This window comes from Triticum aestivum, chromosome 4A, assembly GCF_018294505.1.
Source record: "Triticum aestivum cultivar Chinese Spring chromosome 4A, IWGSC CS RefSeq v2.1, whole genome shotgun sequence".
In the NCBI taxonomy this organism is placed as follows: domain Eukaryota; kingdom Viridiplantae; phylum Streptophyta; class Magnoliopsida; order Poales; family Poaceae; genus Triticum; species Triticum aestivum.
Window position 1 is genome coordinate 682511685 of NC_057803.1, and position 17482 is coordinate 682529166.

Consider the following 17482-nt stretch of genomic DNA (forward strand, 5'->3'; position numbering starts at 1 on the left):
ACAGCATAATCATTTTTCTTACTATTCATCTTATTGAGCAATTCCTTTTGAGCTTTAAGTACTTATTCTACTTGAGTGGTAACCATGGAAGCATGTTTACTAATAAGTTTAAGTTCACCTTTGACATTAGCCATATAATCACCCCAAGTGTTCAAGCATATTTGAATTGTATTTCAATTGTCTACCTAAATAAGCATTAAAATCTTCTTGCTTAGCCATAAATTTATCAAACTCATCTAAGCATGGGCTAGCAATTTTAGTAAATGGGATTACAGCTTTATCATATCTATAGAGAGAATTTACCTTTACTACCTGTGTCGGGTTACCGAGGTCTGGAGGTTCTTGAATAAGTAAAGGATCAAGATCATATGTTTCTTCGGCAGGCGGTAAATTAAGACCATGTATTTCTTCAATAGGAGGTAAATTCTTAACATCTTCAGCTTTAATACCTTTTTATTTCATAGATTTCTTTGCCTCTTGCATATCTTCGGGACTAAGAAATAGAATACCTCTCTTCTTCGGAGTTGGTTTAGGAATAGGATCATTAATTAGAGCAGGAGCTGGCTCAGGAGGTGCCCAATTATTTTCATTTGTCAACATATTATTCAATAAGATTTCAGCTTCATGCGGTGTTCTTTCCCTGAAAAGAGAACCAGCACAACTATCCAGGTAATCTCTGGAAGCATCGATTAGTCCATTGTAAAAGATATCAAGTATTTCATTTTTCTTAAAAGGATGATCAGGCAAAGCATTAAGTAACTTGAGAAGCCTCCCCCAAGCTTGTGGGAGACTCTCTTCTTTAATTTGCACAAAGTTGTATATTTCCTTTAAAGCAGCTTGTTTCTTATGAGCAGGGAAATATTTAGCAGAGAAGTAGTAAATCATATCCTGGGGACTACGCACACAACCAGGATCAAGAAAATTAAACCATATTTTAGCATCACCCTTTAATGAGAACGGAAATATTTTAAGGATATAAAAGTAGCAAGATCTCTCATCATTAGTGAACAGGGTGGCTATATCATTTAATTTAGTAAGATGTGCCACAACAGTTTCAGATTCATAGCCATGAAAAGGATTAGATTCAACCAAAGTAATTATATCAGGATCAACAGAGAATTCATAATCCTTATCAGTAACAAAGATAGGTGAAGTAGCAAAAGCAGGGTCAGGTTTCATCCTAGCATTTAGAGATTGCTTATTCCATTTAGCTAATAACCCTTTGAGTTCATATCTATCTTTGCAAGCTAAAATAGCTAAAGAAGCTTCTTGATCAAATAAATAACCCTCAGGAATAACAAGTGATTCTTCATCATCATAATCAGATTCAATATTTTCAATCTCTCTAGCCCTAGCAAGTCATTCCTCGAGAAAATCACTAAGTGGCATAGTAGTATCAGGCATAGAGGTAGTTTCATCATAAGTATCATGTATAGCAGAAGTATCATCATCAATAACATGTGACGTATCAGAATGAATAGCAGAAGCATGTTTAGGTGTCGCAAGCTTACTCATAACAGAAGGTGAATCAAGTGCAGAGCTAGATGGCAGTTCCTTACCTCCCCTCGTAGTTGAGGGATAAATTGTTGTCTTAGCGTCTTTCAAGTTCTTCATAGTGTCCAGCAAATATAAATCCCAAGTGACTCAAAGAATAGAGCTATGCTCCCCGGCAATGGCGCCGGAAATTAGTCTTGATAACCCACAAGTATAGGGGATCGCAACAGCTTTCGAGGGTAGAGTATTCAACCCAAATTTATTGATTCCACAAGGGGAGCCAAAGAATATTCTCAAGTATCAGCAGCTCAGTTGTCAATTCAACCACACCTGGAAACTTAGTATCTGCAGCAGAGTGTTTAGTAGCAAAGTAATATGATAGTGATGGTAACGGTAACAAAAGAGTAACAAAAGCAAAGTAATGTTTTTGGTATTTTGTAGTGATTGTAACAATAGCAACGGGAAAGTAAATAAGCGTAAACCAGTATATGGAAAGCTCGTAGGCATTGGATCAATGATGGATAATTATGCCGGATGCGGTTCATCATGTAACAGTCATAACATAGGGTGACACAGAACTAGCTCCAGTTCGTCAATGTAATGTAGCCATGTATTTCGAATATAGTCATTCGTGCTTATGGAAAAGAACTTGCATGACATCTTTTGTCCTACCCTCCCGTGGCAGCGGGGTCCTAATGGAAACTAAGGGATATTAAGGCCTCCTTTTAATAGAGAACCGGAACAAAGCATTAGCACATAGTGAATACATGAACTCCTCAAACTACGGTCATCACCGGTAAGTATCCCGATTATTGTCACTTCGGGGTTAACGGATCATAACACATAATAGGTGACTATAGACTTGCAAGATAGGATCAAGAACACTCATATATTGATGAAAACATAATAGGTTCAGATCTGAAATCATGGCACTCGGGCCCTAGTGACAAGCATTAAGCATAGCAAAGTCATAGCAACATCAATCTCAGAACATAGTGGATACTAGGGATCAAACCCTAACAAAACTAACTCGATTACATGATAAATCTCATCCAACCCATCACCGTCCAGCAAGCCTACAATGGAATTACTCACGCATGGTGGTGAGCATCATGAAATTGGTGATGGAGGATGGTTGATGATGACGACGGCGACGAATCCCCTTCTCCGGAGCCCCGAACGGACTCCAGATCGGCCCTTCCGAGAGGTTTTAGGGCTTGGCAGCGGCTCCGTATCGTAAAACGCGATGATTTCTTCTCTCCTATTTTTCCTCCCCGAAAGCAGTTATATAGAGTTGGAGTTGGAGTCGGGAGGTCTCCAGGAGGGCCACGAGGTAGGGGGTGCACCCTAGGGGGGCGCCCCCACCCTCGTGGCAAGGGTGTGGGCCCCCTGGTCTTCATCTTTGGGGAGGATTTTTTTATTATTTATTGTAAGATATTCCGTGGAGTTTTAGGTCATTCCGAGAACTTTTGTTTTCTGCACATAAAACAACATCATGGCAATTCTACTGAAAACAGCGTCAGTCCGGGTTAGTTCCATTCAAATCATACAAGTTAGAGTCCAAAACAAGGGCAAAAGTGTTTGGAAAAGTAGATAGGACGGAGACGTATCACCGTCCCCGCCACCACCCATGCCAATGACGAGCGAGGAGGAGGAGGATCTCATGAGGCAGGTGATGGAGGACTCCCTCCACACCCACGACGAGCTCCAATGGCAGGGCCACGAGGAGATGATGGCCCCGTCAGCGGCTGGCGATGTCGCCTTCCCAAAGCTGGATGCCTACGTCAAGGAGGAGGCCATGGAGGACGTCCATTCAGAGACGCCGAGGGAGGAGCCAATGGGATGGAACCCGACCTTAATCTGGCAGTCCTGGTCATGGACGGAGATCGTGGTCGTGCACGCTTGAGGTGGACGCTGGCACATGGCCACCCTCCACGCCACGTGAAGAGGTTGTGCAGGCACCACCGCAACTGCCACAGCAGACACCTCCGGCCTGGCAGGGGCCACCAGCCCACCTTTGGCAGCCACCTCCATAGGTCGGCCTCACCGGTGGCGATGACGATGAGTAGGACGATGGCTACGGAAGACGACGGCGGCCACGGCGGCGACGGGCCTTATCTATTTTTTTAGTGTTTTTTTTAAGTTTTTGTTTATATTAATGTGTTGAACTTGGATCTTGTGAATGTTTTCATGTTTATATTAATGTTTTTATATTATTTCAATGTTTATTTTTAATTTCAAGTCCAAATAACCGGATAGTTTGGGATGTGGTGAGTCTGTTGGACGGACCGACAGCCGCACGACCGCAAGTTGACGGGCATGTGTGTCCGTTTTTCTGCCGCAAACGAAAACGAACGAAATCTGAACGTTCATTTGGTCGTGCGTTGATGTCCCTGAAGTGGGGGCGAGAAGAGAGCTAAGATGCGGCAAAATTTCGTGTTTTGACCCTTATCGCATACAAATTCAGGATCTGACCCCGGTTGGGAAAAACTTTGGGATTTGACCTTTTTTCTTACCACCAGGGGCCCTAGCGGTAGGGTTAGACAGCCTACCGTCGGGTCCCTGGCGGTAGGGTACTAATCCACGTCAGCACGCGGAGACGACTATCGTTCCCCTCCGTCTAACCCTACCGCCAGCGCCCCTGGCGGTAGGGTGCGAGCAGTTATTTCGCCCGAGACCCCGCGCCCCTGCCCATCTCCCCACCCCTCCCCCTTCCCCCGTCGGCAGTTTCTTTCTTTCTCCCCACTCGCCCCTCTCTCCCTCTCTCATCTCCTCCACTCTCTCCCTAAGATCTTCACCATTTCTTCATCGTTTCTGCGGATCGAGATGGCCCCAAGAGAGAAACGTAAGCTCCTCCGATCCCTCCAATTAGTTTTTGCAAACTTGCTTCCGATTCGATGCATTATTTGCTTGAAATCCCTCATATTTTTGAACTTAGATTGGAATTTTTTTCACCTAGGATTGTTTTAGCTTGATTCTAGTTCTAGTTCTTAGTTCTTTAGTAACTAGTGGTATTGAATATGAACTCTAATCAAAAGTTCATATTTTAGTGTGAAGATGAACCCTAGTTCAAAAAAATTGTTAAAAAAATTATGATGTAATGCATGTGGGAGGAATTGATTGTAGTTTTATGATGCATGTTGATATGATGATATGAAGATGTTGTTTGGAGAAAATACATTGAAGATGAACTCTATTTTAAAAAATTTGTTTAAAAAATGATGATATGATGCATGTTGGAGGATTTTATTTTGATATGATGCATGTTGATATGATTTGATCCATCATGTGTGGTATATGTTGTTGGAGGAATATGTTTAAGATGAACCCTAGTTCATGTAACCAAGAAATTTCATTTTTTGTTTATGTATGCTTATGCTTATGATGCTTTTGTTTATGAAATTTTATTAAGGCGAGCACCTCTTGCGGACAACATCGGGCCACGGTACTCCATGCTTGACTACGCATTCGACAAGGGTCATTATGCCCATTTCATAGAGAACGGAGAGGTAAGTAATATGAAGGAAATATTGATCAAAGTTTTCGGATTGATGAAAATAAGTTCCTAACTTTTGCCGTCCACTTTTTGACAGATGCTCCACCCACTGCGCATGAGGGGTCAACGGGTTCATGGGAATATGGAATACGACGAGCGCTACACGCCGTACTTCAAGAGAGCCCGACTGTTAGGTTTCATGTTGCAGTTCAAGCGTCAGCCGCCAATGCTTGTCCACACGGCTCTGACAACTTTGATTGACTGGTGGCGACCGGAGACCCATTCTTTCCATCTTCCATGTGGGGAGATGACAGTGACCCTCGAGGATTGGTCGATGATTACTGCCATGTCGATCGAGGGTCAAGCACTCACCGGGCGAGTGGAGAGGACCAACTGGCAGCAAAGGGTTACCACCCTCATCGGCGACTGCCCTGGTGCTAAGGGTAATTATACATCCGGTGTACCGTTGCCCTGGCTCTCGGAGCACCGGAAGACATGCCCCGAAGGCACAGACGACGCGACTGTGGAGTGGTACGCGAGGGCCTACCTGTGGTATCTTCTCATGGAGGTCGTGTTTCCAGACAGCTCCGGGAACTCTGCCAACTGGTCGTATCTATTCTTCCTAGCCGACTGGGATGCAGGGTATAGTTGGGGGCCGCATCTCTCGCCTACCTATACCGTTCAGTAAGAGAGTATCTCATTGCCTACCTACGAAAGTATGTCCATGAGATTTTGTTATATCTGATCCTCATTTGAGGTTTTACAGGTTGACGACACAACCCAGAGGACAGGAGACAAGTCCAATATGGGTGGCTTTGTGTGGGCCCTCTCCATTTGGATGTGGGAACGGCTGTCGGTGGGGCGTCCGGAGAAGATGCCAAGATGCCCATGGGGTGCCTATAGCGAAGACGGCGACGCGACTCGACACCCCACAGTAGCTTATGAGTGGGACGTTGTCAAACTCTAAACGGGCCTGAACAAGACTTCGTACAAGGCCTACACCAATGAATTGGATGCTTTGACGCATACACAGGTATATGAACTCTCTCACCACCTTTCTCTTTGATTCCACTTTTGACCGAGACTGGGAACTTACGAATGTATATGTAATAGGTAAACTGGTGGTTGTATCATGACCGAGAGTTAGACTTCGATCTGAACGTGATGTGCGATGCGGACAGTGGTCTTTGGCGGTGCATCATGCCCATGATCTGTGTGTACGCCGTCGAGTGGCACTTGCCACACCGCGTGGCCACGCAATTTGGGATGTATCAGCATACCCCCACCAGGCCAGCCCATCGATATCGGCGGCCACGCGCTCCACATGTGAGTGCGCTTGTTCTTCGTGCCCATGATTTCATTGTGGCGACTTTATTATGATGTTTCTTGTGGCCTATGCCTTGTAGGATGAGCAGGCAGAAGAATCAGTCGATCACAGACTGGGGAGAGGAGCATAAAACTCATGTGACGGAGTGGAACCGACGGAGGTACCGTAAAGATGTGGAGAGGAAAGTGACTGACTGGGATGCTTACCTGGGCCGACACATGAGGTGGTACGATGATGGCCAGAAGCATCATCTTCGTCTCAGGCCTCGGTGGACGGCGCAAGACATCGCAGAGCTGGAGAAGGATGACCCCGAGGAAGAGGCCTACCATACCGGCATCAGAGACATGCATAGTGGATTTAGGGAGTTTGCACCCCTCATCAACAGAGTGGTAAGTTTGAACCGACGGTTGTATTTAAATTATTTTATCGTCATCGTGATTGACTTATGTCGTTACAGTCTGGTGAGCTGAATAGATGCATCTTTGAAGCCTCGGATGCACTAGGTGCTACCCTCGGGATCATACAATCTGATAACAACTTGAGGGGGATGATGAAGGTACAACTTCAGCCTCCTCGAAACAGATGCATCTTTGTTCACTTGCAATCATAAATCTGATACTTAGTATGCCCTTGTTTCATTGTGAGTGCAGAAATTTGTGAAGCGCTGTCGCAAGCTGGTAGGCCTGCTTGGGTGTGCTGGAGCTGGGTCGGTTGAAGCTTATCATCCTGCAGCCACACAGGGTCACATCGGCTCATCGCGCCATGTTCCCTCGTCGTCTACATTGATTGAGGAGGAGGAGGAGGAGGAGGAGGAGGCCACACATGAAGAAGGGGAGGAGGAGGAGGAGGCCACACATGAAGAAGGGGAGGAGGAGGAGTATCGTGAGGAACAGGAGGATGAGAGCAATGGGGAGGAGGAGCGATGAAGATTATGGACCTCCACCAACTCAATCATCTCAACCATCTCAGCTGCCGAAGAGGAATCCAAAAAAGAAGGATTTGCTGAGTCCGGACCCTTTCCAGAGACCGGTTACTCGACGGGCCAAGAAGAAGACTGAAGAGACTCGTTCAAAGAGTAATGAGGACCGTACCTCCAAGAGGGGAAGGAGTAATTCTGCTCTTGGATAGTTGGCTCTCTTGTAGTTGGTTTGTCTAGTGGTTGTGAATCTACGTGGAACTATGTGTTTGCTATTTGTGAAACTATGTGGAACTTCATTTACTAATTAGTTGAACTCCATTTACTATTTGTGGAACTATGTGTCTATATACTTCAAGTTTTGTTAATGTGTATGTGATGCCCAAGTTTAATTGTTCAAGATCTGTGATATTGTTATGATATTGATTTTAAAAAGAAGCAAGCAATTAGACTTGAAACCATAAAACACAGGACCCTACCGCCACGAATCCTAGCGGTAGGGTCACATGGCCTACCGCCAACCACCCTGGACACTTTGATATTTCGTTACAGAAACTTTGCGAGGCAAAAACCCATCCACACCCTACCGCGAGGGGTTCTGGCGGTAGGGTACTTATCCACGTCAGCTCGGGCAAACGGCCGCTGTCCCGCTCCGTCGCACCCTACCGCCAGGGCTCTTGCGGTAGCCTGGCTAACCCTACCGCCAGAACCCGGCGGTAACGAAAGGGTCAAATCCCGAAACTTTTCTCAATCAGGGTCAGATCCTGAATTTGTATGACATAACCAAGAAGGGCTGCTGGTGACTGATGGCAAAGGCACGCAGTTACTACTTCACCGGCTGTCCTGTAGTGGCACAAAGGACTGCAATAAGTAGCTCGCAACGAGGTAGGTTCACGAGTGAACGTACGTGCTCCTCCGTAGCACCATCGGCTGGATGCTGCTGGACACGGCTGGCAGGGGCATCGTCGTCGTCACCGGCAGAGTCTGAGCATCGACCCGATCACCCGACAGGCAAGCCGCTCGCTCTTCTCTCTCTCTCTTTCTCTCTCATCATCATCATGGTGCAAGATGTGTCCAGTTCTAGTTGTCAGGAGATTATGTACGACGCCACTTCAAGCATTTCATTCGTTCAAATTCAACACGGGAGACTAATAATAACATAAAGTATACCAACATATGGAGGGCCCTTCAATTTGTCCTCCTACGCAGCCACCGACACAACACAGGTCTCTTGTCTTCAGTCAACTTTTGGAACCCCTACAGAAACACCACGTCCAAAACTGGCGATATTGCAGGAGTAAAATCTGCACCAGCGCAATAAGGTTCGTCCGTTGTACACCTGTCATCTGTTAAACCAAGCACAGATTAATCACCGACTACTCTCGTTCGCATGGTCTCCACACCGTGCCGGTAGGCTCGTCCATCAGGGCGATGCCTTTGCCGGCGAGCTCCTTCCTGATCTGGTCCGACACGTCGAACTGCTTGTTGTTCCTCGCGGCGATCCTCTTCTCAATCTGCTCACTCAGCGACTCCTCGGTCAGCCCTGCCCGCTTCAGCGCCTTATCCTTCAGTTGCTTCAGCACCTGCATTGAATCGAACGTTTGCTCGTATCACGCATGATTGTCATCAAAAAGAGGAAAAGGGCATGTCTATATAGTTCGTACCTCTGCTAAAGGAGATGGTGGTATCAGACCTAGGATAGATAGCTTGTGCTTAATTTCTGCTCCCAGTGCATTCAGAGCTTGAATGTGATTTTCCGGCTGCTTCTGTGGCCGCTGTTGCTTCTGTTGCTGCTTCTTTTGCTGTTGTTGCTTCTTCTTTTGTTGTTCCAGTTTTTGCTGCAGCTTCTGAAAATAGAAAAATGCGTTTGATGAACCACTGTGAACTGGACATGCATTTGTTCCAGCATTCAAAGCAGCATACTATTGCTTCAACATACCTTCAAGTCATTTAAATTGCCGTTTATTGCCTTCAGCAGCTCCATGAAGCCATCCAGCACATCTGTAGTTCGAAGATCATCTGACATTGATTCCAAAAAAGCTTTATTGTGGTCGTCAATCAGTTTATGCTCCTCGGCTGGGACTGGGACAGATATATTCTCTTCACGATGCAGAGACACCACTTCATCGCAGTCATATAAAGTCTGCATACAATTTATATCAAGTGAGATGACCAAACATCAAAGGTCTGGTTCAAAATTCAATTGCTGAGACATATAAGTGTGTTGAATGCCTAAACTTTGATTTGAAACCAAATCATGACTAACAAGTACTCCCTTGTCCGAAAATACTTGTCATCAAAATAGATAGAAAGGGATGTATCTAAAACTAAAATACGTCTAGATACATCTCCTTTTATTCATTTTGATGACAAGTATTTCAGGACGGGGGGAGTATGATTGAAGTTCCAAGTAAATCACCTGATAAATGTAGTACACACGATCAGATGCAATCTCAAGTGCTTTATCAGAATGATTCGCGTCTGATTTATAATGGGTGCGCATCAGGAAAAATCTCAGCGCCAAAGGATGATACAGAGTTATAATCTGAAAAGAAGAGAAATGTGAGATATCTCAGGAAACACCATACAGGTTTAAATGAGAATTATTAAAAGGAATCAGGTATCCATCTCCTTACATCTCTGATTGTGAAGAAGTTATTAACTGATTTTGACATTTTCTGATCATCGATGTTAATAAAGCCATTATGCATCCAGCATTTGACCTCACTTTCTGGATAAGCCGCTCGGCTTTGTGCAAGCTCATTCTCATGATGAGGAAATATCAAATCTTTGCCTCCACCATGAATATCAAACACGTGCCCTAGATAGTGAGCACTCATCGCACTGCATTCAATATGCCATCCTGGTCTTCCGTCACCCCAAGGGCTCTCCCAAGAAGGCTCACCTTCCTTAGCAGCCTGTACACGGTAATTCAAGCATAAGAAGAAAGTGGCAGTGTGCAAGAGTAAACTCTACACAACAACATATCAAACTTACCTTCCATAATGCAAAGTCTGCAGGGTTCCGCTTTCTTGTATCGACAGCAACCCGTGAACCAGCACGATTATGGTCTAATATCCGGCCAGATAAACTGAGATATTCAGGAAAATTGTCGACGGAGAAGTAAACATCACCGTCTACAACATAGGCCTTGTCATTCTTGATTATCTGTTCACAAACATACACAAAACTGGAAGAGTTTTACCAAGTGAAGAAAAATCTTACAGTGTGAGATAAAAGGGACGTTAGAACAATTTTAAAGAACAATTGTCACATACAGTATGTTGTTAAACATGATCATGATGGCAGGTGAAATAAGGTGCATGAAAAACCGTGTCTGGGTTTATTTATACTCCCTCCGTCCCAAAATTCTTGTCTTAGATTTGTCTAGATACGGATGTATCTAATATTAAAACGTAACTAGATACATCCGTATTTAGACAAATGTAAGACAAGAATTTTGGGACAGAGGGAGTACTTTATTACTCCATATGGTGACAAACAGATGCAGTTAGTCATCTTTTAAAAAAAGCAACAAGCTGGAAAAATATCATGGCGTCATAGCGTTTGAGGTAATTCTGAACAGTAAAGGACAAATTGAAAATACCTCTTTGATTAAGTCTATGATATTGTCAATATGCTCTGTCACGCGTGGCTCATGAGTAGGGGGCAGGCACTGAAGCTCAGTCACATCAGCGAGGAACTCAGCGATAAACCGACTGCTCAAGTCAGTAACAGTTTCACCATTTTGATTTGCCCGTTTAATAATCTGCAAAACCATAGCAAGTTCTGGAATCATTACAACAATACATGCTAAGGAAATAAGTTCATCTGGAAAAAATAATCTTAAGAAGTGCAGAAAATCGCATCATGCTGAGCAGATGAACAGAGTTAAGTGTTGATCTAAAAAGGAAATATAGGATGATAGCAACATATAAATGCTAAGTCATCAATTTTCACTAAAAAAAAGCACCACCCAAACTCCCCATGAATCATGCACCCACCCACGATGGTAGCTGATAGTCATGGCTGACAGCAACTGTTACCTCTGGCAAAAAATGGTGCATATCAAGAACAGACATTTTTATCGAGCTTCGTTCAGAAGTAAAGAAAATTGACTTAGGCTCCTTTGGTTCAAAGGAGAAGTGTAGGGAAAATCTAGGAATAGGAATCTTATCTATGGTGGTACAGTTCATGCCTTCAGTTCAAAGGAATGGGGCAAAGGAAAAATGGAGGGAATTTTCAAAGAAAAGCGCAGGAATTCTAACATCCACTTGGACCTCTTTTTCAAATTCCTATGCACGAAGAATGAAACTAAGATCATTAGTGCCATAATAACATTCTAAGTACACATTTTCATGTGGTTTGACTTTTCTTTGACCATGTTTATTAGGATTCCGGTGTTTTTGCAATTCCTGTGAACCAAACATCCAAGTTGACAGAAGTCCTATGTTTAACAATCCCCCGTTTTACGCATGCGCTCCTATCATATTCCTATGTTTTTCTATTCCTGCGTTTTTAGAATCCTCTGAACCGAAGGAATCCTTAGAAATATCTTGTACATCAGAACCAGTATCCAATCGAGCTACCAAAATCAGTCAGATGTAATTGTGTTTGCTTACAATTATCTAATTTTAAATTGAAGAGAAATTTTAGTGTAATCTGAGACTTTTTACCAATCCCACCAAGTGGCTGACAAACTTCTTTGCCAGACATATGGAGATCACAATAACTTCTTTGCCAAACTTCTTTACAGAGGGAGTATATGTTTAGAAGAAAATAATGCAGTCCTTTGTTAAAAAAATAGAGTGTTGAACCCATTCAGGTATTAGTTTACACGCGAGAAATTCAGCTTATGTCAAACAAATATCCTTCCATTTTCTCAACTAGTAATGTTCTTGATGGATTATTACCTTATCATCGATATCGGTGAAGTTGCGCACATATTCAACTTCATACCCCAAGAATTTAAGATACCTGCATTGAATCAAGGACCAATATTAAGTATTTTACCAAAACGTTAGACACAAAAACAGCAGTAGAAACCACTTAATGCAATTGTTATTCTGCTCAATTACCATATAGTGTTCTAGAAAATGTATCAAAAATTCATTTTAATAGACTGGATACAAGTTTGTTGCATCAGCTAATCTAAGCTGGTACAAGTTAAGCACTGCCGCATGTCGAATATATGGAAGTAACTTATGCGAACTGCGGAAGGCACAAAAGGCAAGAGAAATGACCAGAAGTGAAGGGTTTAAGCTATAGCACAAGTCAATAAACACATAATCAGAATCCAGAAACTACTGGAACATATGCGGATAAGACATTGTTGAAATCCATGTGAAGGGTACTAAACATACCATATCAATTCCACAACATTTCACTAGAGTTAAGTGGAGCAATTACCATTTGGGAGCATAGATCAAATAATCCTAGATCCAAGCACCCACCCTGCCTCTAGCGCTAAGCTAAACCCCCTAGTCCCCACACACTTCGAAGCACCAAATTCAGCAGGATACCAGCCGAAGTTCCACCGACTAAACGCATCGAGCTACACGCTCACAGCGAACCGATCTCGGGAATTGCGAATCTAGGCAGCGAACGGGCACCGGATCGGAGCAGGGAGGTACCTGTAGAGGACGTCGAAGGCGACGTAGGCGCGGGCGTGGCCTACGTGGCTGAAGTCGTACGGCGTGACGCCGCAGACGTACATGCCGACCTTGCCCTCGACGCGCGGCACGAAGGGCTCCTTCTTCTTCGTCATCGAGTTGAAGAGCTGCAGCGGCGGCGGCGACGCCGTGCCCACCATCGCGGTTGTGGGGGCGGAGGGGGGAGCGGTCGCGGCCGGCGTCGCCGTCGCGTCCTCCGCGACAGTGAGACTGGAGAGAAGGGTTGCCGCCGGCTCCGGCGTGTTCTCGGCCATCCCGGGGACGGAGGGGAGGCAGGGCAGACGCGCTAACCCTAGAACCTGCGGCGGCGGCGGCGGGGCAGCGAACAGGGGAGGAGAGCACTGGTAAGCGAACGGGGATTTGCGGTGCGATCCCTGCCTTTAATTTGTGGGGATTAGTTGGAGAAATTTTAAGACGCTCCTCTCGGATGGGAGGGGATTCGGGAGGATTTTGAGGCATTTATCCTCAAATACCCTTTAATTCCGTGTCAACGGATTGTCAAAGAGGAAACAAAATCCGTGTCAACTGAATAGGCCCTTATTATCTTTTTTTTTTTGGTAAAACTTGCACTTCCTTTGTCCCAGAATATAAGAACGTTTTTGACATTATGCTAGTGTTAAAAATGTTCTTATATTTCAGATAAAAAAATGTTCTTATATTTTGGAACGGAGTATATTTTGGAACGGAGGGAGTACTATTATTACTCACACCACAGCAAGATTACAATCTCTACTCCTAATATCTCACTTGATAGGATACTCGTGGTTTTTTCGTCCCCCTACACACGCACCCAGAAAAATCTCACTCCGCACGAAATGAAGAAAACCCCGATCAACTCGCTCCTCTCGATCCCCTCGAAGAACTCCCAGAGTAAACGCCGTCGTCGCCGACGTACGATCTTCCTGACACAGCCGCATGAGATCGCCGCCGCCGACCTCACAGAGAAGACGCCGCTGGATCTCGTGCCATCTCACTGTCGCGATCCCCTCGTGGCCGCCCCGCCTTCCTCGGTTCCTTCCCTCGTCAACTCCCTCGTCCTAGGGTTTCGCTCCGCCACAACCGTCGCCTCCTCACGAGAGCGAGCGGGTAGGATTACGCTTCGCCGTCGACGTCGCCTCCTCGCACCATCGCCGCCTTGCACCGACGCCCAGGTTGCCGACGGCTCACACTAGCACTCTGATCGCCGCCGGCTCGCACCGATGCCCAGGTCACGGCCGGTTCCTCCCCGCCTGCCTCGATCCTACTGTCCTGACCTAGAGTACAAGCGGCGCCTGTGTCAGAGACGTCGGCCCCGATGACGGTGAGGAGTACGGCGCACCTCCACGACGACACCTCGCTACTATCGCTCGGCATAGACCGGCGCACGTCCCCCTCCTAAAGATGGGTAGGTTCTCGTGATGCCCCTTCCATCCCCGGAATTCCTCGCGCCCTCCCCCTCTCGTCTTGATGCCGAGGCTGACGCGGCGGCCGATTGGCGTCGGGGGCTCGTGATCATGTGCGACGACCACATCGTCCGGTGCTGCTATTTTCCATTCGCTGCTGGGTTGCTTCTACTCTCCACCAATCTCGCAAGTGGGCGGAGAGTAGGTTTGAGCTCAATTTCGATGCAGACATGGATTGGGATGTGATGCGTGTAGTTGCTAATTAAGTGATTTGGATCCTGCCCTCAATTAGAGTTCTCAATCTCAAAGAAGTGGCGTTTACGAATTTTATTACTATTTTTCAGCTTGAATGGACTGTAGCTTCGCTTTAACTGAGTGATAGTTGTATTTGACTGCATAACTAGATTAATTCATTTCATGGCAGATGCTAGTTTTGACCTTGGTTGATCATGCTTTGTTCCATGTTTGACCCGCAACATATTTTCTATGCATTCGCAGAAATGATAATTGAATAATTACTTCGTAGTGTAGAACATCTTGCTTAATACCCGAGTCCCCATCCCTCGTTACTATAGGTTTATTTGCCCAATCACATGGATTGATTTTTTTCACCCAAAAAGGTTAGAAATCAACTGCTTTGCATGACCAAGTGAGTTGTGACGCCTCCGATTCAACCGTACACTAATCATACACGCAAACGTGTACGATCAAGATCAGGGACTCACGGGAAGATATCACAACACAACTCTAAACACAAATGAAAGTCATACAAGCTTCATATTACAAGCCAGGGGCCTCGAGGGATCGAATACATAGCTCGATACATAAGCGAGTCAGCGGAAGCAACAATATCTGAATACAGACATAAGTTAAACAAGTTTTGCCTTAAGAAGGCTAGCACAAATATCAATGATCAAAGAGGCAAGGCCTCCTACCTGGGACCTCCTAACTACTCCTGGTCGTCGGCGGGCTCCACGTAGTAGTAGGCACCCTCGGGGTAGTAGTAGTAGTCGTCGGAGGTGGCATCTGGCTCCTGGGATCCACCATCTGATTGCAGTAACCGGGTATAGGGGAAAAGGAGGTAGCAAAGCAACCGTGAGTACTCATCCAAAGTACTTGCAAGACTTACATCAGATCTATACTAAGTATGCATCAGTATCAAAGGAATGGTTGTATCTGTGGACTGAACTATAGAATGCCAGAATAGAGGGGAAGGCCTAGTATATCGAAGACTAGCATCTTCAAGCATCTTGCAGCATTCAGAAGAGTATAGAATAGCATTTTATAATTAACAAGCATGTTATAGAATTAATGCCCAGAGATCCTTCCTCGACTCCCTGCGAGAAAGCAATCCTGGAGCCACATATCCATCACATGCCTCAAGTATCCATTTCTAGGTGTAATATATCAGTATACAAGTCTGAACGTCCATTACCGTGGAAACGGTATTCGAATAGATAACTTCTCTGCAAGGTGCACCAAATTACCCAACACGCTCGATCACTATGGCCGGACACACTTTTCTGAGTCAATGCCCAGCCTCGGAAGATCAACATGTCGCAACCCTGTTGGGAAACGTAGCATGCAATTTCAAAAAGTTTCCTACGCTCACGCAAGATCTATCTAGGAGATGCATAGCAACAAGAGGGGGAGAGTGTGTCTACATACCCTCATAGACCAAAAGCGAAAGAGTTTGACAACGCGGTTGATGTAGTCGAACTTCTTCTCGTTCCGACCGATCAAGCACCGAACGTACGACACCTCCGAATTCATAGGGAATGACTTTCATTCTCTCTCTATCTTTTTCCATGGTCGGGCTTTGAGTCTTACTCAACTTCACACCTTGCAACACAGGCAAGAACCCTTTCTTTGACTGGTCCATTTTGAACTTCTTCAAAATCCTGTCAAGGTATGTGCTATGTGAAAGTCCTATTAAGCGCCTCGATCTATCTGAAGGAAATATGCCCTAAAGGCAATAATAAAGTTGTTATTTATATTTCCTTATATCATAATAATTGTTTATTATTTATGCTAGAAATGTATTAACCAGAAACTTGGTACATGTGTGGATACATAGACAAAACACAGTGTCCCTAGTAAGCCTCTACTAGACTAGCTCGTTAATCAAAGATGGTTAAGTTTCCTAGCCATAGACATGTGTTGTCATTTGATGAATGGGATCACATCATTAGGAGAATGATGTGATGGACAAGACTCATCCGTTAGCTTAGCATAATGATCGTTAAGTTTTATTACTAATGCTTTCTTCATGACAAATACTTATTCCTTCGACTATGAGATCATGCAACTACCGAATATCGGAGGAATACCTTGCGTGCTATCAAACTTCACAATGTAACTGGGTGATTATAAATATGCTCTACAGGTATCTCCGAAGGTGTTTGTTTGGTTGGCATATATCGAGATTAGGATTTGTCACTCCGAGTATCGGAGAGGTATCTCTGGGCCCTCTCGGTAATGCACATCATGATAAGCCTTGCAAGCAATGTGACTAATGAGTTAGTTGCAGGATGATGCATTACGGAACAAGTAAAGAGACTTGCCGGGAACGATATTGAACTAGGTATGAAGATACCGATGATCGAATCTCGGGCAAGTAACATATCGATGACAAAGGGAATAACGTATGTTGTCATTACGGTACGACCGATAAAGATCTTCGTAGAATAGGTAGGAACCAATATGAGCATCCAGGTTCCGCTATTGGCTATTGACCGGAGAGGTGTCTCGGTCATGTCTACATAGTTCTCTAACCCATGGGGTCCGCACGCTTAATGTTCGATGACGATTTTGTATTATATGAGTTATGTGATTTGGTGACCGAATGTTGTTTGGAGTCGCAAATGAGATCATGGACATGACAAGGAGTCTCGAAATGGTCGAGAGGTAAAGATTCATATATGGGACGATAGTATTCGGACACCGGAAGTGTTCTGAGGGTACCGGGTATGTATCGGGTCACCGGAAGGGGTTCCGGACAACCCCCGGCAAACTATATGGGCCTAATGGGCCAAGAGAGGGACACACCAGCCCCTAAGGGGCTTGTGCACCCCCTATAGGCTGAAATAGGAGGAATAGGAAAGGAGGGAAGGAGAAGGAAAGGGGAGGATTCTGCCTCCCCCTTTCCTTCCCCTCCCCCCTCTCTTTCCTTCCCCCTTCGATGCATATGGAAGG

General features: G+C 45.0%; 1 protein-coding gene across 1 annotated transcript; it reads right to left on the reverse strand.

Annotated features, from left to right (window-relative positions):
- Positions 1 to 8333: 8333 nt before the first annotated feature.
- LOC123088115 (cysteine--tRNA ligase CPS1, chloroplastic/mitochondrial) lies at positions 8334 to 13312 on the reverse strand. Its single transcript, XM_044510280.1, has 9 exons — positions 12867 to 13312; positions 12147 to 12210; positions 10841 to 11002; positions 10231 to 10401; positions 9870 to 10151; positions 9653 to 9778; positions 9173 to 9376; positions 8898 to 9080; positions 8334 to 8816 (listed from the first exon to the last, which is right to left on the reverse strand). The coding sequence occupies exons 1-9, from the start codon at positions 13157 to 13159 to the stop codon at positions 8610 to 8612; spliced, it is 1692 nt and encodes a 563-aa protein (XP_044366215.1). The 5' UTR covers positions 13160 to 13312; the 3' UTR covers positions 8334 to 8609.
- Between the last annotated feature and the right edge of the window lie 4170 nt (positions 13313 to 17482).

Excerpts from the sequence above, each read along its gene's own strand:
- LOC123088115 (XM_044510280.1), bottom strand. The coding sequence starts at position 13,159 with ATGGCCGAGAACACGCCGGAGCCGGCGGCAACCCTTCTCTCCAGTCTC. Across the intron at positions 9,081-9,172 it reads GCAATTTAAATGACTTGAAG|AAGCTGCAGCAAAAACTGGA; the intron begins GTATGTTGAAGC and ends TTCTATTTTCAG. Across the intron at positions 8,817-8,897 it reads CACCATCTCCTTTAGCAGAG|GTGCTGAAGCAACTGAAGGA; the intron begins GTACGAACTATA and ends GATTCAATGCAG.